The sequence below is a fragment of the Triturus cristatus genome, chromosome 6 (genome assembly GCF_964204655.1).
Source record: "Triturus cristatus chromosome 6, aTriCri1.1, whole genome shotgun sequence".
NCBI lineage: Eukaryota > Metazoa > Chordata > Amphibia > Caudata > Salamandridae > Triturus > Triturus cristatus.
In genome coordinates, this window is record NC_140589.1 from 614,533,521 (window position 1) to 614,558,340 (window position 24,820).

Below are 24,820 nucleotides of genomic sequence, written 5' to 3' on the forward strand. Positions count from 1 at the left end.
GAGTCCATTACCGCCAGGAGTCGTCTGATATTTATGGCAGTGTTCCGCCCCGGAATAAATCCCGCCTGGTCTGGGTGAACTAGAGGAGGCATGTGTGACAGTAAGCGAGTCGCAAGGATTTTGCTCAGGATTTTATAGTCCATGTTCAACATGGACAATGGTCTGTAGGCCGTGTAGTCATGGGGTTCCTTCCCCGGTTTAGGTATGGGGATAATAAGGGCCTCTCTGGCACTTTCGTGTAGATCCCCCAGTTCTCGGGCCTTCTGGTACATTGTGGACAGAAGAGGGGTCAGCTCGTCCCCATGTGTTGCATAAAATTAGTCCGGCAGATTATCTGTACCCGGTGTTTTATTGCGCGCCATACCCTTGATGGCAACCCGTATCTCCCTCTGCGTAATATCGGCCTCTAATAGTTTTGCTATTTCAGGGGTCAGGCGTGTCAGAGGTAGATCAGTCAGGTAGTCCGCCAGCTCGCATACGCATGTCTTTGTATAGAGTTTGGCATAGTAGCGTGCAAAGACCTCATTGATTTTTTCCCTGCGTGAAGTGTTCGATCCCCCACTCATCCTCTATCTCCACTAGGGGGTAGCCCCGGCTCACCGGGTACGTCAGCCATGCCAGGAGCGATCCCGACTTGTCCCTTTCAGTGTGTGTGCTTTCTAAATATTTCTTGTAGTCAAAGTTCCTGAGCCTCTCTGTTTGTTTTGTCACTTCCTCCTTTGCATCCAGGAGTGCCCATTGGAGCTCTGGGTGCCCTGGCCTTCTGCGATCCACCTCCCTGAGAGCCGACTCTGCCACCTCTACTTCCCTCATGATGACTCCTGTGGCGTGCGTGATACACTGGCCCCTCAAAACCACCTTATAAGCATCCCACTCTGTGGTCAGTGATGCCGTTGTCCCGGTATTGGGTCGGAAATAATCCGCTATCTCGCCTCTAATCTCCTCTCTAAAGACCTGATCTTCCAGCGTGTCCGTGCGAAGTCGTCACATAGGGATCGCCGCTGGCGGGTTCGTCCATTTCAGGGACATAATCAGCGGATTATGGTCCGAAATGGTGCGCGCAAAATATTCTGCAGCCGTGACATGTTATTGAGCATCTACTGAGCATAAAAGGGCATCCAGTCGTGCATGCACCTCGTGGACTGCTGAGAAATAGGAGTAGTCCTTACTTTGCGGGTTTAGGGTTCGCCATGCATCTAAGAGTCCCCAGCTCTGTCGCCAAGTAGTGAAAGCATGGGAAGCGCATGCCACCTAGGATGTTGGCAGCTGAGGTGGGACCTGTCCAGAAGCACGTCGTCTACACTATTGAAGTCGCCCCCCACTATAACAGTACCGGCTAGGTACTGTGCTAATTTGTGGCTTAGCGTCGCAAAGAATGCAGGCTGATCTACGTTTGGGGCGTATACACTAATCATGGTAATTTCTCAGCCTTCCAGTCGCCCCTCGATGGCCACGTAGCAGCCCTCTGGATCGACTACTGTGTTTAGCAGCTTTAACGGGACTCCCGCTTGGACCCACACTAATGCCCCTCGCGCATAGGCCGAGTAAGTGATGTAGAAGAGCTCCCCTCTCCACCTTCTGCCTGCCTCTCCTTTTGTGTTAGGTGTGTCATGTAGGAGAGCTATCTGGTCTCCCGGTCTCCAGATGTATGAGAGGACTTTGTGGCATTTAGTCATAGTGTGCATACCCCTGAAATTCCAGGACATGTATTTGTAGTGTTGTTTGTCAACCATTGTTGAGTATTACCGTGGTCTGATCATCTCCCAGTCTGAGTGGCACCCACTGCGCCCTTCCCCCATTTGAACCCGCATGGTATCCAACATTCTCCAACTCAAGGTTTCCCCCCAATACAACAATAAACTTGTCCCCAAACTCCCACTCCCCTGGATAAGCAGGGGAAAAAAAAACCCCATCCAAACTAGTTTAGAAAGTCTACAAGTGACTGCTTGCAGGTCGATCAATCAGTCCCAGGGGGTGGCTACGTCGAAGCTCTCCCAGTCTCTGCAGCCGCCATCCCCCTCTGCAATGACAGAGGTCTTCCCCACAGCATTCCCCCCTTAGTTACCCCGGTACCTGAATGCAACAGAAGGAGCGCCTCATAACACTCGAGGCCTGCACATCCCAGTCCGCTGTTTCTCGCCGTTAGATGATTCTGTCCGCCGTCTGCGGTGTGACAGTCAGGAGTGACTCACTCTGTGCCTCAGAGTCGCTGGACCCACCCTCAGAGCTGGTGTCCGCTGCATTTTCGCTGTCTTCAGGAGGGTCCTGGATCTGCACTCCACCGCTGATCCTGGCCACCACTTGCATCGCGTTCAGACGCTCGAGCTGTGTCTCCTCCTGTGAAGGCGCCAGAGTCTCTGCCCTAGCCCTCTGATTCCTCGAGTGTGTTCCTCGTCGTCCTCCTTTCGCTGGGTTCCGTGGCTGCTCTACTCCATCATGGTGGTCTAACCAGTCAGACGCCTCTTGTGGGGTTTTGAAGAACTCTGTGCCCCCAGCCGTTACCACTCGGAGCGTAGCCCGGTACTGAAACGTAACAAATGTTTAACACTTTTTTATTAAAACTTTTCAACATGCTGCACAGCAGCTGCAATGCTCTATACTATAGCTTTAAGAAAGCTATTGACTATGCCAATGCTTGTTTTTATTATGTGGTTGTTATTAGCATGTAATAACATAAGTAATGGGCAACTCTGGCTTTGCGTGGGATAGCCTTATGTTATTTCACCTGTCCTTTACTCATTCTTTAATACATCCAACTACTCAGTCATCACTTCAACTGTTGATTCATTCTCGCATTCACTGAGCCACATAAACACACACACTGTCTCAGCAATCAGTGAGAAAACACTTTGACATATAACAAAGTCCTGTTGGCTTTGCTAATGGTTGTTTTATGTTTGTAACTTGACGTTCTTTAGAAAGCAAGGAGATTATTCTGAAAAGTTGTATCTTGTGTTTTTTACTCTTACAGACATTGTTGGAGTTGAAAGATTCGAGGAGGTCACGGAAACTGAGCCGGTTTGAAGCCCTACGGCATGAAGTAGTGGACTTTATAGACAGTTTAGTGAGGTACGATTTTTGCAATCGCCAATTGATTTCTTACATGGCACCTGCATCACAAATATTATTTTTTTTATACATAATTTCAAAATCGCAAACAGTAGTAAAGTTAAGATGTGAAGAAATTATGCAAATATGCTGGTACAAACTGGGCAAGGTAAATATTATCCTTTTATGTGAAAAGTAGGGAATAATGCTAAGAAGAAACTTCAATAAATTAGAATGTAACGCATGGGTGTTTAATTTAAAATTTTAAAGTGTGGGTTAGCTGATAGGCCATTATAAGGATTCTTAAGTACAAATTGAATTATCAAGGTAGCCTACAGTAAGTAAGATTCTATCTTTAATCATAATATTTTTCAAATTTAGTGGAGGTAAAATATATCCGAATATTTTAGAGAATGAATACACTCGTTTGCACCGGTATTTACACGTCGTATAGTCAAGTACATTTGTGTGAGCTGTTAAAAATACTCTCCATGGCCGTGTGTGTCAAAGTCATCAGAAAAGTTGGGGTCCAACTCAAAAAGGAAGCACAAGAAGGCAAAACTGCACTCGACACTGTCCTTCCACTCTTTGTTAAAAGAGAAGTCACAAGCAGTCAAGGTGGCAATCGTTCTTGCTCCTAATCTCAGCTTGAGGAGCCAATTCTGCAATTGATCCCATTGCGCCCAGGCTGTCAGCGACTCCGTAGCAAATCAACGCCTTTAAGGAGGTGATGCTGTGTATTTTTGGCACTGTTCTGGATCAGTCCAGTGCACCTTTGCACCTCTAGGGTCTGCAGGGTCCTCAATTTGGATCACTGCCGGCATATCTGTCCTCTGCATCACCTGAGCCCCTCAAACTCACCTTGGGGTTTGAAAGGCCTCTGGTGTGGGTTCTTATTCCAGCTTCAAGATCTGCACTGGGTCCTCTTTTATTGATGCAGCGTCTGACATTTCCAGAGGGGATCTGGTGCCGAAACAGATGTCTGACCCCGAACCGAATTTATCTCGACCCCAGCTGGGTTTGAGATCCAAATCCTCCCAAAACGCCCGGTTCCTATGCGACCAGATTCTGACAATATACATCCACTACCATGGAGCCATCCTCCCAGGGTACATTGTTTTTTCTTTTTTCGATTCAGATAAAAGTTTTTCTCTGGCTGATGGCAATAGGGATGATGGTGACGATTTACTCCCATATTATGATGATGACAGTTTATATATCGTCCTACATTAGGCCAATGGGCTTGATTTTTCCTCTGATACAGGACTGTTGTCTCCTATTGGGCTCCCAACAGAATAGAACGATTCCTTTACCGAAGTAATTTGATGTGCTGCTGAGGTCCTAGACCTACAAATGCCTATTGTTGAGGTTAAAATGAATGTTCCTATGTAAGTCCTGCAGCCTGGGCCTGTTTCCTGGGCTTTTACTTCCTTTCAATGAAGCGCTAACTGATACTCAGGGCACCTGATCTAAGCCTTGCTCTTGCCCACCGGTGGACAGCGAGGGGTTAGATGCCACAGACCAGCCCGCGATGACCATGATTTTCTGATGCATCATCTGCTCCATTGAATCAAGGGGACCAAGCTTCCACCAGCATGGTGAACCCCATTTTCTTCCCTACAACCCGGACCTTCCCAAACAAAGGGTTAGGAAATATTGAGGGATTTGGGAAACAAATGTTCTCTTCTGGCAGCTTCGGCTTGAAGTCGGTAAACACAGCTTGCTTACAAGGCCGATAACACATTCCCTCTGAGACATATCAAGCAATATCTTGCCGGCGATCCCGAAAGAATTTAGGGCCTCATTGGCTCAACCCTTTCAGGATGGTCAGACTACGACCAAATGCATAATTAGTGCTGGCTTTGATGTGATAGATTGTTTAGGCAAGCAGTAGTCACTAGTGTGGTGCTCCATCTCCATGCATGTGTGTGCGGTCCACAGCTTTATCTGGAGATGTCCAGGCATCTTTTATGGATATGGCTGTGATAGATCCTCCTTGTTTGACGATACCGCTGATTTTGCCTTAGAATGCTTCAAGGAAAGCCAGGCTACAGTGCATTTCTTGGGCCTTTCGACCCCTGTCACACTGTTGTCTCATCAGCATGGGTCCATCCAAGGCTGCTTCAGAGGTTTGGCAAATAGGAGACACTAGAACCTCCTGTTCCCACAGCAGTCACCCCTGTCCTTTTGGGGTGGGAATCAGCAGGCAGCACTTAGGTCAACAGTTGCACAAGGCTTCCCAGTCCTCCACCCCTGCTGCACCAGTCTCTAAGCATTTTTATTTTACCTTTAGAGACACACAACCACCACTTGGCAGGAAGTATCCAAAATTTTTCTTCCAGGGTGGTCTTTCCCAGGAGCATCTATCCATCTTACTGCAAGAGGTGCAAGCTCTGTTGTCAAAAAGGGCCATCAAGAAGTAGCTGGACTCATAAAAAGGGGTGGGTTGTTACTCCCCTATTTCCTTCTGCCGAAGAAGGACAGAGGCCATCATCCTCTTTTAGATCAATTTAAATGCTCACACTGGCCAGGTTATGTCTGCCCTTGATCCAGATGACTGGATGCTCGCCTTGGACCTGCAGGAAGCTTACGTTCACATTCATGTGTGTGAGATTCTTCTCACTGCCGAAGTAAATCATTAGGAGAGAGAAGTTCTTCAGATGAAAACAGGTTTATTCATGGAATACATTGGGACCCATCCAATCCTACATCCACCTCTGATACTCTCACAGTTTGTCTTCCCAACTGCCACAGTAGTTAGAATCTTCTACCCACATGACATTCTCTAACCTAGGCAACAGAATGAGCATTCCTACAACCTCACCATAGGCAAGTGATAATCAGGTGCTAGAGAAACATAACACTAACACCCAAGATGCCACACACCTCCCCCGTTAATAAAAATAAAAAAAACACAACAAAACATTATGTACAATAAACTCTTAAATATTCAGGCCTCCTTTGTCATTTAACAGATTTACATGGAAGCTCAGACAGAACAGCATCATCTGTCAACATTTCCCTTTTTATTTGTCCACCTTTACATCAGAACATACAAAAATCCTCCCCAAGTTCCAGATCTTATGATCATGAGTCCTAACCGCATTATTAAATACCTTGACCACTTGCATAGGCTCTGAAAACTTCACTTTTGAACCGGGAAGTCTAACAACCACGCTATCTCCAACATTAACTTTCGTTTCTTTGGCAGATTTCCTCACATCAAAATTTTCCTTCCTGTCCAAACATTTACCCTTTTCTTTTTCTCTCCACTCTTCATCATTACTCTCAAAAGAACTAGAAAAAGTTTCACCTAAACGTCGAACCCATGAAGGTTCCACCCGAGTACAAGGAGCTCTCCCTCTAAAAAGAACGAAAGGAGACTGACCCGTTGAGCTGTGTGGAGTCAACCTATAGTCATCAACTTTCTTCAAAACTTGTTCTTTCCAATTCTTCCCAGAACTTTTTGCCAAAGAAATGGTCTCCTTGATGACCCTATTAAACCTCTCAACCATTCCATTGGTTTCCGGGTGATACAGGGAACATTTTTTATGTTTTATGCCTCTATCCTTAAGAAACGTTTCCATTTCTTTCGAGACTAACTGCACCCCATTATCTGTCAGTATAGATTCTGGAAAACCTTCTCTACTCATGAGGTTTTCAAGAAACCTAATAACATGAAAAGTTTGTATCCCAGATGTAAACTGTACCTCAGGCCACCTGGAGAATAAATCCAAAAGCACAATTATAAAACTCTGTTGTCCATTGCAATGAATAGGACCCACAATATCCAGAGCTACTTCCTTCCAAGGTCCCCTTGGAAGTTCCCTGATGATCATGGGTTGAACTCGAACAAACTTCGACTTTTCACTGGCTGCACAAACACTACAATCTCTAACAACCCTTTCCACAAGTAGGTCCATACCAGGCCACCAATAAGTGGCACGAAGTCGCTCTTTCGTCTTTGACATACCTGAGTGCGAATCATGCGCCATATCTACTAGAGTCTTTCTGACCTCAAATGGTGGTATTAAACGTGTACCACGAACCAAGACACCATCACACACACCCAATTCATCCTTCACACCCCAAAACTTTGTAGTTTCCAAAGACCCAGCATTCTTCTTGTTCCAACCATTCTTCATTAGAGACATCACTTCAGATAAAACAGGATCCTGAGACAGCTTAATCCGCCACTGATCTTCATCAATGATACCTCCAGTAACCAAACATACATGCAGATCATTCTCATCCCAAACATCCATGTCTTCCTCAACACTAGATTCCCCAACGAGCCTAGACAAAGTATCAGCCACAGTATTCTCAATACCTGGGATGTATTTCATTTGAAAGTCATACTCTTGAAGAGCTATGACCCATTTACTTATTCTCCCAGAAATCTGATCAATACCCTTCTTCAAAAATATCTCACATAAAGGCTTGTGATCAGATTTGACCAAAAATTTTGTACCCCACAAAAATTTCTTTAACTTACGGATTGCCCAAAACACAGCAAGAGCCTCACGCTTAATTACTGAGTAGCGCGTTTCCGTATCTTTCAAACCTCTAGAAATAAAAGCTATGGTTTCCAAACCTTTCTCACCCTCCTGCTGTAACACCGCACCCAACCCCTTTACACTCGCATCTGTGGTTATCACAGAAGCCCTAGAAGGATTAAAACCCTTAAGATTAGGTGCATTTTGAAGTTTTTCCTTAAGCTTAATAAATTCTTCATCACACTCCCGAGACCAATTGAATTCTACACCTTTCCTCAACAGAGCTCTCATACTATAACAATGTTCCGCAAAACCTTTTACAAATTTGTTATAGTATTCAGCCATCCCAAAAAACTTCATAAGCTCCTCTCTAGAAGATGGAGGTGGCATGTGAGAAATCGTGTTAACCAACTCTGGCTTCGGAGAGATCCCTGCACATGAGATCGTGTGTCCCAAATAATGAATCGAGGAGGTTTCAAAATGACACTTCTCCAACTTTATGGTTAAATTGGCATCTTCAAGTCTCCCCAAAACATCATAAAGAATCCTCCTATGCTCTTCGTGATCCTTTGCAAACACCAAAATGTCATCCTGGTAGACACAAACCCCATCACACCCATCAAGAACTCTCTCCATTGCCCGTTGAAACACAGATGCCGCCGACACTAACCCAAACGGCATCCGAACAAATCTAAAGGTCCCAAAAGGCGTAATAAAAGAAGTTAAATCTCTCGATGACATCTCAAGCTCAATCTGGTGATACGCAGAGGCCAAATCAATCGTGCTAAAAACCTTAGCTCCACCAAGTAAAGTGAGTAGCTCTGATATGTTGGGAAGAGGATACCTATCCACAATTACCCACTTATTTAGCTGTCTTAAATCCACACACAAACGCAAAGATCCATTGGCCTTGCGCGCAGAAACAACCGGAGCAAGCCACTCAGTGCTTGAAACCTCTTCAATTATACCACCCTCTTTGAGCTTCTCAAGTTCTTTCTTCATCTCATCCCTGACCGCTAAAGGTACATTCCTTACTTTACAGGTAGAAGGTTGAGCATTGGGAAGCAGGGGTATACTCAATTTGAAACCTTTAAGACACCCCAACTCCTCTCTAAACACTCTTGAAAATTTCCTTTTGATGTCACTCACAACCTGTCCATCAGCATCACAATGAATTGTCTGAATTTTCTCTTTAAGAATGACTGGAGAGGGACTCCCTGGATCCAACATGACTCCCAAATCTGCCTGGTGAAACCAGCTGATAATGCTATCACCTTTTTGAGAAACATATACCTTACCCGCAATATAACGTCCACCATATTCAATCAAACCTAGAAAATACCCATACAGAGGTATAGGTTCACCCCCATACGCTAAAGGTCGTATATCTGGTTTCAGTAATTTGACTTTTCCAGCAAGCTTTGTTTGAAAGAACACTTTAGACACAATGGTAATTTTAACACCGGAATCAAAAAGTACTTTTGTAGATTCACCCTCGACTTGTATAACATCCAAAGGACAAGTCCTTTCCTCTTCATTCATACTTTGTTGTACATCAGAAGTTACCTGAACCACAATTTGACCACATACAAAATCTTCCTCACGAGAGACTGCCTCTACAGTTCTGACAATGCTAGGAGGAAATTTTGTTTTACAAACGACAGCTAAATGGCCCTTGCGCTTACACTTAGCACAAATCGCCTTTAGAGCTTGACATTTTTTATCATTGGCATAATGTCCCAATTTGTCGCATCTAAAACATTTCGGCACAAAGGCCTTTGGATTATTTTTTACAGTATCATCTCTTCTCATCACATCCTTACTTACAACACCCTCCTTAACTGTCTGAACAGAAACTTTCACATCCCGTTTCAAAGTATCAACACACTTTACAGAATGTTCAATTCTTTTAGCCACCTGTAAAACCTCATCTAAAGAAGGCTCATCTCTTAGCCAAAGTTCTTCACGAACCTTTTCTAAGTTGCACCCCAACATAAACTGATCCCTCAATCTCTCCTCTAACAATTGATCAAATTTACAAGATGATGCCAGCTTCCTTAATTGTGTAACATACACTTCTACTGACTCACCATCACTCTGCAACCTTTTGGTAAACTGATACCTTTCCAGTATTGTACTAACCTTTGGTAAGTAATGATTATCTAACTTCTTAATGCACACATCATATTCATTCAGACCCCTGGCTTCCACCGCAGTAAGATCTGCTAGATGATCAAACACGTCCTGACCCTCAGATCCAAGACAATGTAGGAGAAGAGCAGTTTTCCGCTCTGCACCCAGATTCGCACCACAGACTTTAGCATACCGCTCAAAAACCTTCTTCCATTTTTTCCATCTGATACATGGTTCACCAGGTTCAGACAAAAAAAATGGAGGAGCAGTCACATTCTGCATTCTTATACAAATGAGTATCCCACTGCGGAAGAGATTCCCAATTTGGAGCCTTAAAATCACAGAGAAATGAAGTGAAAATTAAAAGAAAATGAACTATTAACTATATAAACCACCAAAGAATGAAATGTTCAGTTCACAAGTTTGACCAGCAGATGGCAGCGTTGAATCAGAAAAATTTCAAGAAACATGTATCAAATGTCACTGTTATTCACGAACCCTGAATGAAGCTGAAAATAACGTAGTCCTAATGCGAAGAAACTGACAATCGTTTCCCTCCACAGGCAAGAAGAAAAATAAATAGAAAATTGACGATCGTTTTATCCATAAGCAAAGCAAAAAAACACACTTCGAATAATGAAACTAGACTTCAAATAGTGAAACTGACGATCGTAGAGGCATAAAGACACCTCTCTGTGGAAACAGCTTGAAACACGCATTAAGTGAACGAACTCCGTAGAAAGCACAGGTGCAGTCCTAATGAGCAGCAACTGAATCCATTATTGCGCATGCGTGAGCTGAACGAATACTGAATCCATAATAGCGCATGCGTGAGCTGAAGGAATCCTGAGATGACGCACAGGAAGAACGAAGACAGCGTCAGTCACTGAATCCCCGAGTGAGATTCCATTACGTCACCAGACGCTCCGCAAACTCAACGGATGAACATCTCTTGCCAAGCAACAGTCGGAACACGAGGAGAACTCCACTTGAACCTGAGACTTCCAACAAAAGACAGCTTTGTAGCCAGGTACAGTGATGTTTCACTCACGAAGCATTTCTCCTCTTCCCATTAAGAAATTTTAAAAGTTATTCTGCAAGGGCGAGCCCGTGACGATTTTAACTATGATACCACAGACATTCACGGCGAGCGCTCCCAGCCCCCAGAAGTTATGAACACAGTACTTTAAAAACGCACTGCAGAGTTCCAACAGGCATATCTCCTCCACAAAGCACAGGGTTGTAGCCTGGTAAAACGATGTTTCATTAACGAAGCATTCTTCCTCTTCGCATTATGAAATTTTAAAAGTTATACTGCAAGGGCGAGCCCGTGACGATTTTAACTATGATACCACAGACATTCACGGCGAACGCTCCCAGCCCCCAGAGTGAGCACAGTACCTTAAAGGTGAAACAGAGCGTTGTGGGAGTTGGGTCCCTTTGAAGTCCACCTGCCGACTACGCCAATGTGAGATTCTTCTCACTGCCGAAGTAAATCATTAGGAGAGAGAAGTTCTTCAGATGAAAACAGGTTTATTCATGGAATACATTGGGACCCATCCAATCCTACATCCACCTCTGATACTCTCACAGTTTGTCTTCCCAACTGCCACAGTAGTTAGAATCTTCTACCCACATGACATTCTCTAACCTAGGCAACAGAATGAGCATTCCTACAACCTCACCATAGGCAAGTGATAATCAGGTGCTAGAGAAACATAACACTAACACCCAAGATGCCACAATGTGCTCTTCCAGCTGTCCCACAGACGCTACCTGAGATTCATGGTTGGCCAAGATAGTATGGACTCTCAGCTTATTTCTTTCTTTTCCTTCTTTCTCTTTTACCATGTTTTAATTTTTCTTTCGACCCCTATCTTGTTTTTTTCTTTGTTGTCTTGCACGTATTTATGGACCTATGTGTTCTTGTTATTATCCTTCCTCATCCCCCAAGTTTCTCTCTTTTTTGGGAGGATCTCAGCTTGCCAATTGGCCAATGTTTTGCCTTATTTTGAACTGTATTCTCTGGTGCTGCATTATTGTTTCACAAATTACATCTTATGTTCCTCATTTCCGCCCCCTTTTGAATTGCAAAACAAACAAAAAAGGTTGGGCTAGAACATTTTTTTTATGCGGTTGATTGTGCTCTTGTTGGATCGGGTGTGTCACACAAAGCGTTACACTCCTAGTGGTGAAGCTTACCGTCTTCACCAGGAGTTAAGCAGCACGAGCATGGTGGTGGCTGCATACCTTGTAGTGATCAGTAGTAGTGAACAGGGCCTTTTTACCCTGTTTAACTGTAGTGAAGCCTCCAAGCTCACTCACCTTCTTAAAGGTTCCGTTTCTGTGTGCTTAAATCACCCTTGGCCTACATCAGGTAAGCTGTGAAGTGCTGCATAGCGCAGGAGTAGTGACACCGCATTAGTTCTATGTGTGCCTAGGAAGGGTACAGTACAAAGATGGAGCAGTACTGTGCAGTGAATTTGTGGTTAGTATTTGAACTGAGTGTATGTATGCTGAGAGAGATACGTTACGTGAGAGATGTAGTGCTGAGCAATGCATGTGTGGATAAAGCATTTGCTGAGTGTGGGAGTGTTTACTAGAAGTACAATACATGAAGGTTGAAGAGTTTTACAGTGCACGTTGTTTGTGTGTGCTGGCAGTGCATGCATTTTGAAATGATACACCCTGGCTAATTAAAGAAAAGTGTCAGTGCTGAGCAGTGCACACAGACTGAGTGTGTGTGCTGAATGCATGTGTACATGTGAAGGTATTAGTGCTGAAAAGAAAGTGTGCTGTGAATGTCCCTGCAGTGGTACATTGTATGGAGGAACCTGGGTTTCCAGAGGGGATAGTTTAAGTCGCAACAGGCTGTGTGAGAAGGGGAAGGTCTGCACGGCTTCTGTCTGTGACCAGGACTAGGGGGGAGGGGCAAGGCCTGCTCATCTTGCGGCTAGGAGAGGGGACATCACAGAGGGAAGCCAATGCACCTGCCCTCGAGCACCAGCACCTGCCTGCTTGCCACAACCACTATACCCAATGAGGAAGAAGAGACTGATGGAGGAGCAAGGTCCAGTGGGGAGCCCTACCGTGAGGACTCCCTTTGTGAGGCTTTGACTGAGCACCGATTGGGCCATAGTCTGTGTACAAAATTGTGTTGGCAACCCTGTATGCCAGGAGAGGGCTGCGGAAGACTGAGCCATGTGGTGAGTTTTGTGCGGGTCTTGCTATGCCTGTACCACTGTGCTGTTGTGACCCTATATCCCAAAGGGGCCACCGGTAAAGTTACTTCTTCAAGGAGGGCCAAGATTTGTGACTGTCTGGGCAGGGGCGCATGTGCTGGGAGAGCCTGTGTAATAAATCCAGAGAAAGATTGTTGTCCACAGGAAGACTTTATTATCTTCAACCACCGACAGGACTAGCCAACAGGTCAGCTCTCCAGTATCTCCTCAGTCAGAATGCCAGCCTGTCACGGAACCATCAGACTCACATTCTGTAACCAGGACAACCACTGACATAGCCCTGCACACAGAATACAAGTAAATTACAACACATCCCCTTTACAAACAACCAAAAGAACTCCAAGCACCCCAGAAAGCAAGATGCAAGAACTAAGAAAGGAAAGCAATACTTCTAGCATTTACACAAACAACTAAAATTAAAGAACACACGAAAATAAATAGCACTAATACAAAATATAATCTTTTAACTTTGAAGGCATCTGCCTCCGTCTATTCAAACTCCCAAAACCCCCACTTCTTTCTTCTGGAACACAACCATGAACACTGGCTGTACCCGGACCTGTGCCATTAGACTTAACCAACCTAGACATACTCCAAGTACAGCCATTGTCCAAGGTCACAACATTTTTCTTAATTGTTACAATGACAAAAGGACCTGATAGATTAGACACCCCTTTATGACAACGTTTCACTCTCTTCACCCAAACTCTGTCACCAACATTCCATACCCTCTTCTTCATGGACTTCTTGTCATCATAACGCACTTTGTATCTCTTCTGATACTCAGAAAGCCTGGTTTTCCTCTCCTCCTCACATACACCCTTACTCACCCATTTAGGAAGCCAAACCGGGTTCAACTTAGAAACTGCCAACCTCCCCCTTAAAGCTTCAAAAGGAGACTTCTGAGAAATCGCATTGGGAACTGTTCGATGAGCCCACCAGGTTTCCCTCAACACTTCACTCAAAGAGGCCCTGGAATCAAGCGCCCTTTGAGCACAACTCTTGACAACTCTGTTCATCCTCTCCGTGAGACCATTGGCCTGTGGAGAATATAATGCAGTCTTCTGATGAACTATCCCTAGACCTTCAAGAAAAACTTGCATCTCCTGGGAAACGAACTGCACACCATTGTCTGTAACCAGAAACCTGGGTACCCCTTCAGAAATAAAAACATCCTTAAGAAACTCAATTATTGACTTGGAATTGACCGTGGCCATACACTTGGTAATCACCCACTTTGAAGTGTAATCCACCAAAAGTACAACAAACCTCTCATGATGAGGCATTAATTCCAACGGACCCATGATGTCCAACCCCAACTTAGTCCACACTGCGTCTGGCACATCCACAGGTGAAAGGGGAACCTGATTGGTCACATGAGACTTGTCATTGATGGCACATAAATGACAATCTTTAACAACAGACTCCACCATTCGATCCATCCCTGGCCACCAGTACCTTTCCCTAACACGTGCTTTTGTGAGACTTCTCCCAAGATGTCCCTCATGGGCCAGATTAACCACCTTATCCCTGAGAACACTAGGCGGAACCAATCTATCTCCCCTCATCAATTTGCCTCCACAAAAAGATAAATCATCCCTAACACACCAGTATGGTTCCACAACAGGATCAAGAACTCTGTAGCTTGGCCAGCCTTTAGCTACAATCTCTTTCAGGGAAACAAAAGCTTCATCCTTAGCAGCACCAGCCAACCACTCTTCCTCAGAGAGCGGATCTTCCATCACCCAATTCACATTCACAGACTCATCATTCAGCTCTCCGCCACTCGCTGGCAACCTAGACAAACAATCAGCTGACTTGTTACTCACACCAGAAATGTAGTGCACGCGAAAATTAAATTCCTGCAATCCTTCACTCCATCTCTTAAGCCTAGGAGTCAAATGGTCACTGTGATGACACGAGAAAATTTGAACAAGAGGGCGATGGTCAGATTTTACTTCAAAAGGAATTCCCCATAAATAAAACTTAAAGTGATGTATAGCCCAAAACACACTCAACGCCTCCCTCTCAATACAAGAATAGTTAACCTCCGCATCTCTGAGAGCCCTGGAGGCAAATGCCACAACCTTCTCTACACCATCCTCCACCTGCGAAAGTACTGCTCCCAGTCCCTTGAGACTCGCATCAGTTGTAAGAATGGTTCTTAATTTCACATCAAAATGACCTAATGTGGGCATCCTTCCAATTTCTGACTTAACTAACTCAAAAGCTTTTTCACACTCTGGTGTCCAAACAAAATGCACCCCTTTCCTTAGTAAAACTCTAATTGGCTCAACCACACTAGCAAACCCTCTCACAAATTTGGAGTAAAACTCCGCCATGCCCAGAAAAGACCTAACCTGCTCCTTATCCTGCGGTGCAGGGGCCTTCACAATACTATCTGCCAACTTGAGTTTGGGTTGTATACTCTCTCCCGAAATAACGTGTCCCAGATAAGTCACAGATTTCAACCCTATACGACACTTGTCTCTCTTAAGAGTGAGCCCTCTTTCCCTCAACTTGCACAACACAGATCTCAAAACCCTTTCATGCTCACTCTCACACTTCCCATAAGCTAAAATATCGTTCTGGAAAAACAAGACATTAGGAAGATCTCCGAGTAACATCTTCATAATTCTTTGGAAACAAGCTGCGGCCGAAGCCAAACCAAAAGGCATCCTCAAAAACTGATAAGCCCCCAAAGGAGTAACAAAAGATGTTAGATGCCTGGAATTCTTGTGAAGTTTAACTTGATGATACGCGGAGGACAAGTCCAACACGCTAAAAACCTTGGCCCCCTTCAACAAACTGATGCATTCAGAAATGTTAGGAAGAGGTTGCCGATCTACCCAGATCCATTCATTTAATCCGCGCAAGTCCACACACATTCTCACTGCTGATCCACCATCCTTGGGTGCCAAAACCACTGGGGTCAGCCACTCTGACGCTTCAATCTCCTCAATCACCTTCAATTCTAGCAATCTTTTAAGTTCCATCTTCAATGGTTCCATCATTAAATTTGGCACCCTGCGTACCTTATGTACACAAGGTTTAGCTGAACTCTTCAAAATAATCCGATGTTCAAAACCGTTTAAACAACCAAGAGTATCCGAAAATACTTCCGGGAAGTCTTTGACATATTTCTCATTACTGACCTCATCATCAATCTTTGAAATCCTTCCATTCAACCTCTCACACAACTCATCCATCAACATGACTTGATCCCTCGGGTCAGTGGCATTGGGATTTAAAATTATACCCAAATCACGTTGATGCCTCCACCCCAGAAGATTGTCTCCCCTTACGGCAATATAAACTTTGCCCGTTATTTCCCTCTGTTTAAATCCAATCTTAGCAGTTACATATCCAACAATGTCCACACGGGAACCACCATAACTAAAAGGAGCAATGTCCGGAGGTTGTAACATCATTCTGTCTAACCCAACCACTTCATCCCAAATTTTGTTCCCAATCAGTGTGAATGGTGAGCCAGAGTCAGCCATGACTGTGAAGTCTTTGTCATCAACAGAAACGTCACAAAAAGGCATGGTGACCCTTCCCGAATCCACCTTGTCTTCCACCTCTGAAATATTGGATATAACTAAAGTACGAATCATATCAGAAGGGTTTTCTACGTTATGACTTTTCCTAGGGGATTTGCAAACCCGTGCATAATGCCCCTTGATACCACAGTTTAAACATACTGAGTCTCTGGCATAACAGTTAGGAAAACTTGAGGAATGTGAAAAGCTTCCACATCTATAACAGCGTACTCTCCTAATGTCATTGCTGTTCTTCTCCTTATCAAAAACATGCTGTTGCCGAGGATCACGCTCATTTCTCTGTTGAATGTCCATGTCTTTACTACTTGCGACATGTGACTGTGTGTTCCTCATAGTATTTTTATTCCTCGATCCCAATGACATTTCCTCAGGGAAATCAGTCTCATCGTCACACTCTGCCATGGAGTGGACACTTCCTTGACTTCTCTTCGTATTGTCATTATGGGTTTGGTTACCATCTTCTTTGTCTTTCCTAATTTCTTTCACCCAGGAGGAAGTGTTTTCAACACCTTCCACTATTGCGAATGCTTCAGTCAGTGAGGGATTTTTAGACAGTAACTTCCCTTGTACCCTTGAACTATTTGTGCACCGTACAAGTTGATCCCTTACCAAGGAATCCGACAATTCGCCAAAGTCACAGGTGCGTGCTAATGTCTTCAAAGAAGCAACGTAAGTTCCAACACGTTCTGTAGGACCTTGAACCCTCGTGAAAAATCTATGGCGTTCCAAAACAACGTTTATACGCGGTCCAAAATATCTTTCTAACATTGTCATGGACATTTCATAGACATCTGATGGTTCTCCATCTCCACTACCAATAGTTAGAGGATCCATGCTGTCATAAGTGTTCCTGCCTTCAACACCTAGATTGTGCAATAATATGGCTTGTTTCCGTACAGCAGAGAATTTTTCTCCCCCAATTGCCACAAGATAAGAATCAAATAAGTTCCGCCACCTTTTCCAAGGAAGAAGGGGTTCACCCTTTTCAGATAAAAATGCAGGGGGTTGGGACATGCTGGTGGAAGTGGCCATATTTCAATTAATATCCAACTTAAATAAAATACCCAGAAAAAAAAATCAAGGCAGCTGACTCACCTTAAAGTTTCCTCGCTATGATAATGCCGATATTGATGTGATTTGAGGAAAATTCTCTTGAGAAGGGCAAAACGCGAGGTGAGACTAATGACCCAATCCAAAATGGCTGCCACGCTCACTGACGCGAGGTGTGATGAATAGCCCAAGCCAAAATGGCCGCCACGCTTGAACGTTAGAACTCACAGCTGAGTCGGAGATCGAAGGACGAGGCGCGTGTAAAGAAGGGTTGCCATGGAGTCAGCAGCGCGTAGAGATGGCCTCGTGAGGCGTTTGAAAGTAAGCAAACAGCCGTTTACTATCAAATATCGAGTCACAAGTCCTTTAAGAAAAATCCAATTATGATCCAAATTTCGCTGAAACTACATCGTAGTTGTGGTCTGTATTAGGATAATTCCTTGAATCCCAAGATTAGACCAAATCATTAATCCATCCAGCGTAGGTTCGCAGGGGAATCGGTGGTTGTGGCTTGTCCCCAATCAAGCAACTCGTCGCCAGTAATAAATCCAGAGAAAGATTGTTGTCCACAGGAAGACTTTATTATCTTCAACCACCGACAGGACTAGCCAACAGGTCAGCTCTCCAGTGTCTCCTCAGTCAGAATGCCAGCCTGTCATGGAACCATCAGACTCACATTCTGTAACCAGGACAACCACTGACATAGCCCTGCACACAGAATACAAGTAAATTACAACACTGTGCCTGTATAAACCCCATACCATAACAACCCCGTATGGCAGCAGGGGTTGCCAGTACCGACATTTACTTAAGGATTTGGGCCACAAAGTATTGGACCCGCACTGTGAGGGGAACTGCCACTGACTCACTTTTGACTAAGTGCCTAAAAGAGTAAAAGGAGAACTCTTGAGTATTCCCTTATGCGACCACCAGTGAATGCGAAAAAACCTTGAACTTGTTACAGAAAGGAGGATGGGAGAGGGATTCATCGGACAACTACTAGAGCCCCGACCTCAAGGGGGATTGTGTTGTTGCATTTGAATGCCGCATTTCTTTGCATGTGTTGAGTTATAAATGAAATACGACTTGCTTATAAAAGCTGGTATTTGGCTGGACATTGATGTATTGTTCATACTGTTTGCACTCTTGAGTTATGAGTCAAGTTCACTGACCTGTATCTACATCCTCCCAAAGGAGCCTTGACTGCTCAACCACAGCTACCACTGAGAGTCAAGTGAAGAAAGAGTGCCTGTTCCAGTTGAGCGGGATCAATAGTAGTTTGAGCCCCTGGAAATTAGGGGTAACAGGCTTCAACCTCCATTGTTGGGCCCAGTGTCCCCTGCATGCCCCATACCCTCTGAAAGGAGTTCTGACTGCCTGGTAATATCCAATTTGATATTCTTTCTTGCTTCCATTTTTTTATATATAGGTGGTGTTTAGTAACAATAGTGGGAATTGGATGCAAAATGTAGTTTATAAGGGAGCAATGAATTTCCATTTCCATTGGCTATTAAAGTGAACATTCTGCATAATGATAAGAAGCGTCCACAGATTTCTTGGAGTGCTTTCCCTGCTAGAAATGTGCATAGTTGCTCCTGAAAATCATCCCATGCCTTTGTTGAGAGCCCATATTTAGGTTCTGAGAAAGGCACTCATGCTAGATTATATGTTGTACTGCTTAGAAATGCAAGATAAAGAAGGGAAGAGAGTAAAGCACCCTTATATTTCAGCACAGGTGATCTAGCTGGACTGGAGGTAATTTGCGGCCTTGTATACTAATTATTCATTATAGGATGCACAGATAGCTCAACTTAGCAGTGGGAGAATAGCAGAGTTATGTCATGTAGGTTACTCTGGATTTGGCCTGTAACAACTTGATGCAAAACGTGCCCTTTATCTTCACAACATACTTGATACCTACCTGTTGGACCTGCCCCTCTTTGCAGGGTCAGACCAAAATATTTTGCCTTCTTTCCTCCTGTTTCGCTGAATTTGTTTTTGTTGGCTCTAGGACTCTGCACACTTTACCACTGCTGACCAGTGCTAATCTGCTTGTGCTCTCCCCTTTAAACATGGTAAAATTGGCTCGCAGCCAGTTGTCCCATTTAATTTACTTACAAGTCCCTAGTAAAGTGGTACAATTGGTACTCGGGCCAGTAAATTAAATGATGCTAGTGGGCCTGCAGCACTTATTGTGCCCTGGAAATTCACCTGGAGACTTTGACTGTAGAAAATCTAAAACCCCTGTAATCGGGTAGTAATGAGAATTACCAATCCCATCAGAATTACCTCAGTAATCGTTAAGGGGCTTTACTGTGCACGCTCTTCTAACCAATTTTACTGAGTCTGCCTCTTCCTGTGTAGCCTTAAAGAATCAGAGTTGAGGCAGTTTAAGGACTACACCTACATGTTATCAAAGCGTGTTTTCCTCCAGGACGTACATCTCAGAGTACTATTCATATGTCAACAGAAGCGCATGGAAAAGATTGCACTGAGCAGTGGCGGCTCCTCCCTTATGGCATAGGAGCTTCGGTCCCCCCTCCAGTGGCCTCAAAATTTGAAAAATAAAACTGGTTTATTATAGTTTTATTTTTCCTTTCCTGTCGCGTCTTGTGGGTGGGGCCATCGCGTGGGGGCCAGTCACAAGAGAAGTGGTGGCACTGCACTCAGTGCGCATGCCGGTTTGGCCAGCTGTCTCCGGACGGCCAAACCGTCATGCGCACTGACGTCTTCCCCCAACTCAAGCTGCATTGCAGGGTGGCTAGAATAACGGAAAACAAGCCTGCGAAGGCCAATGCCAGCGCTTCTCTCATGCATAAGAGAAGCGCTGGGATTGGCCGCAGGAGAGACGGGGAGCCTCAGCAGAAAGGAGAATGGCGAGGAGAAGGTAAGGTTTTTTTTATCTGTCCTTTCCCCCCTCCACCGCATACCCCTCCCGGCCCTGCTGTCATGAGAGCAGCCACTACTAGTACAGAGGCTTCCCCTGTTGTGTGAAACACTGAATGAAAAGTTGCTTTACTAGGTCTCTTCACCGAACATCAATTTCAAGCCCTAATGGAAGAAAGACTTAAGCAGAAAATGTAGGTGTTGGACTGTTTAGGCAGTAAAAAGACCACAAGGTAGTGTAATGCACTAGTGTTAACTCCTTCTCTTTCAGGAAGTACCTCGTTCCACCAGAGATGCGGACTTTGTACGAAGTGATGTATTTTAGTGGCGCTGCTACCCTTCGCAGGCACCTAAACGCTGCTCCCCGAATCGCTCTTCACACAGCTCTTAACAATCCCTATTCCTACTTGAAGGTAATGGAATATACCATCTTTTTCTTTTGTTGAATAGTGGATGGGGTCGATAATGACTCGTGTCACAAACAAGTTCATCCTCATTCATACAACTCACAACAAACATGTATGGTGTTCACTTTGAATCATCCACTGCATGTTCATTTTCAAGACTGAGGGTGGCGATGCTGACGCAGTGTCCCAACTCTTAAGTAGTGTGTTATATGGACATCAGCTGCGATCCTTGATGGGCAAGACTGCAAAGACTGTTCTTCCAGCTCTCATGAAAAGATCCAGTTCCTACAATGGTGGTGTTCTGGTTGAAACCAACACACAATGAAATGACATTACCGAACTAGGCAAGCAAAAGCCTTCACAGTGTAGAGCACATTACTTGATCATGGCTAGTACACTCAATGTTTGTGATTAAAAGTACACACTGAATGCATGGTTTACCAGAAATGTACCTTTCGCTTCACTTTTAGATCAGCATTTAAAACCACCTAGTTGTAGTGCGTCGCAACTCTCAGCAGGAATTTTTTGCTTTATTTGTGTTTCTCTACCTCCCCTGAAAAATCCAAAGTTTTTTAAGCTAGGAAGCATGCGAGTGATTTTTCTTATTAAAACAATATGCACTATTCAGTCACATTTCTTGCCACAGTTTGATGTGACCAATAAGTCCTCAACAGCATGTCTCCACTATTTGCCATTTTACCATTACAGTGATGCTTTCACTTATTTATTTGTTTACATTTCTTTACCATTAAAACAGCAATACAGAATAAGAAGCTAATGCATCCTTAGTGGAAGGGGGAGTTAAGACTTACACAAATTTCAATGCAGTAGTATACTGACAGCAAAAATCAGAAAAAAGATTTTTGAAATACTCATTGAGCCTAGAAACCCTTCCCGTCTTAAGCAAGAAAATACATCAATTATGTGACGACCTGTCAGAGTTCTTTGAAAGTAAAATTAGGATGAGTCTAGAAGACATTGATAAATCTAGTCATTTCAATATCTCTATTCCTAACGCCAACAGTCCATCTCAATTTGCCATGCCACACTCATTAAACCTCCTGTCAGCCACCTTGACCGGGCTGGATCCTTTCTCTATTTAGGCGTTTGAGTTATTGTATAGATCTATTAAGTCAGGATCACCTCTTGAAGTCCTTCCACCAAAGCAATGGATAAAATGGGAAGACGAACTGCCAGGACCCCTCCTACAACTTTGTAACCAATCCCTTAAAACTGAGATTGTGCCTAATTGCTGGAAAAGGGCTTTAGTCAAGCCGCTGTTGAAGAAAAGTTCGGCTGACCCGTCAGTCCAACTTTAGATCAATTTCCCTTCTACCCTTCCCAATAAAAATATTAGAGCGTCATGTTAGTAAAATCTTGTCCCAATATTTAGAAGACCAATCATGGCTAGAAGAAGAGCAATTTGGCTTTCGACCTGGTCATGGAAAAAAGAGACCATGTTGATCTGTGCCACTGATGAAATACGCAGGACAACAGACAGAGAACAACCAGTAGTACTGGTCCTGCTCAACTTATCAGCCGCGTTTGACAGAGTCAATCACTGCACTCTTCTGACTAGACTATCGTCAGCGGGTGTTGGAGGACAGATGTTAAACTGGCTAAAGTCTTACCTCGATGACCGTTGCCAGGCTGTGGCCATGCCCCCATATCTCTCTGTATCTAGAACAATTCAAAGTGGTGTTCCTCAGGGCTCTTCTCTTTGCCCAGTGACCAAAAAATCAGGTGAACTCGTATTGCATTTTTCAGGCTTGTATCTTGGATATATTTAGATGGATGAATGCAAACTACCTTAAGATGAACGGAAGCAAAACTGAGCTCCTTTGCTGCTCCTCTAGCAAAATTCCAGTATCCATACCTCCCAATATTTGGCCTCTACCTACGGAACCCCGCTTGGTAACTCAGCAGTGGTCCGGAACTTGGGAGTAATCCTAGATGAGGACCTTTCTATGGAAAAGCATGTGAATGGAGTTGCGGCGACTTGCTTCGCTATGATTCGCATCCTCAGGAAACTGTACCCAACGCTTAACGTCTTAGCCAGATCCCTGATTTCTAGAGGTGTCATACTAAGTAGGCTGGAATACTGTAATGCCCTCCTTTTAGGAGCCCGTAGTTACCTATCAAAGAAACTGGAAAACATTCAGACAGTCACAGCGAAATTAACGCTAAACAGACCCTGGAACTCTTCTGCCTCCGGTGCTCTTAAAGATCTCCATTGGCTGCCTATTAAACAGAGGATTATTTTTAAATCACTCTGCATTGTCTTTAACGCACTCCAGTATAAAGGACCAAAACTTCCACAAGCCAGACTAAGAAAATATACCCCTTTGATCGGCTACACTTAAATATGTCCAAGAACATGGATTCAACAAAGTCCGACATGGAGGACCGCCTTTACTTTGAAAACGGCTCAGTTATGGAACAAACTGCCAGTCTCGGTAAGATCTCAAACTGACCTGTTGAAGTTTAGAAAATCTCTTAAAACCTGGCTCTTCCCTCACTAACAATCGGGTTAAACGTCAGTCTTTCTAATAAGGACATCCTTCCATTCTCTGTACCTCTACTGATGGGTCTAGCTAGTGCCAGGATACCATTTTGGTCACAGTGCACTCAACAAATAACCAAATATAAATACAGCACATATTGAATAATGTGCACATGGTATGTTGAGATAGTTTGATACAGAGGTAATCATTCCGAGCATAAAGAATGATAGACTAGTATTCAGTAGCATTTCACATTCTCAAGTTGAGAGCACCACATTAAGGAGGCCTGGTATCAGCTAGCGCACTGATAACCTCCACTAGTTTTTGGTCTTTCCTAATTCTGCTCATAGCGATTGCCTTTGCCTGAGACCATTCCATGAATGTGCATCTGCACTTGGGACCTCATCTAGCGATTTGATCACTGTGGGTTGTTTTGTTCAGATCATAGCCACTGCCTGCACTTTTTTCTGATTTTGTCCCATTTGGGCAGATGGGTCTTGGTAATTCCTTCAGCATGTCAGCGACCAATACCCAGAATTTGTAACCCTTTGGGCACTCCTGAGAAGTTTGTTGTTTTTTCTCCCACATAGTTGTTCAAAGCTATACAGATGATGCATCTGGTGCTTAGCAATTTCTATGCTAAAAAAAAAAAGTTCCATTAAATAGACAACATCCAACAGAACATATTAGACCAAACTATTACAACAAACCTCAAATATTCCATATAGTTGGTTATCACCAAGCTCATAAGTCACAACCAGAATAGCAAACGATAAAAACCATTGCCTATAACCTCAAAACCACGTTACACATAATATATACACAAAAGATCAATTGCATTAGACCTACTGATTAATACTCGTTGAAAAGAATACTCCAGTCTTTAGATCTGGGCTTGAAGGGACCAGTATCCTAGCATCATACAAGTCCATGTTAATGGCAATAGAGCTCTGTATAATATCTATTAAGGTAACATAATTTAGCAGGTAGAGGAAGGTTGACATTCTTGTACTATTTGAAGCTCATTTGTGAAAAAACTACTGTGTTCACAAGCTCCTTACTACAATCCTTAGTGGAGTTGGAAAATATTTCAAATGTGTTACAGATCTACTTTGTGCTTCATTTAGAGCCAACAACAGTGTGTCTGTTGTTCTAAAGACTTTGTTGCTCTTTCCATTGCTTTACAGAATGATGCATTGAAAAGTGTTGTAGGCTCCATTTCCCATTCAGCTCCAGATATATGCATCGCTTATAAACTTCATCTGGAATGTGGAAGGTTGATCAACCTGTACGACTGGCTGGAGGTATTGAAATAGAAACCCTTGCTAAGCCATAAGCTGTTTTGCTAAATATTGCTTGTTTCTGTTGTCTAGTATTTAGGTAAGTGAGGCAAACAAGAAACTAGGAGAAATTCAAGCGATGTGACTTGTAGTCGTTATTTGGGTTCAGCCCAATATTGAGGGGGTTTGCAAAGGAAAAATGCTTAAATAA

The 24,820-nt window shown here is 43.9% G+C and overlaps 1 protein-coding gene across 4 annotated transcripts in view; it reads left to right on the forward strand.

The window, feature by feature from the left end:
• The window catches only part of ORC3 (origin recognition complex subunit 3), a 293,597-nt gene that overhangs the window by 262,800 nt on the left and 5,977 nt on the right, over nucleotides 1-24,820 (forward strand). For 3 of the 4 annotated variants that reach the window (XM_085611093.1, XM_085611094.1, XM_085611095.1), the window contains 3 exons: nucleotides 2,972-3,069; nucleotides 20,690-20,831; nucleotides 24,517-24,633. In XM_085611093.1, coding sequence (XP_085467219.1) covers nucleotides 2,972-3,069; nucleotides 20,690-20,831; nucleotides 24,517-24,633 — 357 coding nt within the window. Of the gene's footprint in view, nucleotides 1-2,971; nucleotides 3,070-10,240; nucleotides 10,366-20,689; nucleotides 20,832-24,516; nucleotides 24,634-24,820 lie in introns of those variants that run through there. The other variant, XM_085611096.1, reaches the window with a different exon arrangement.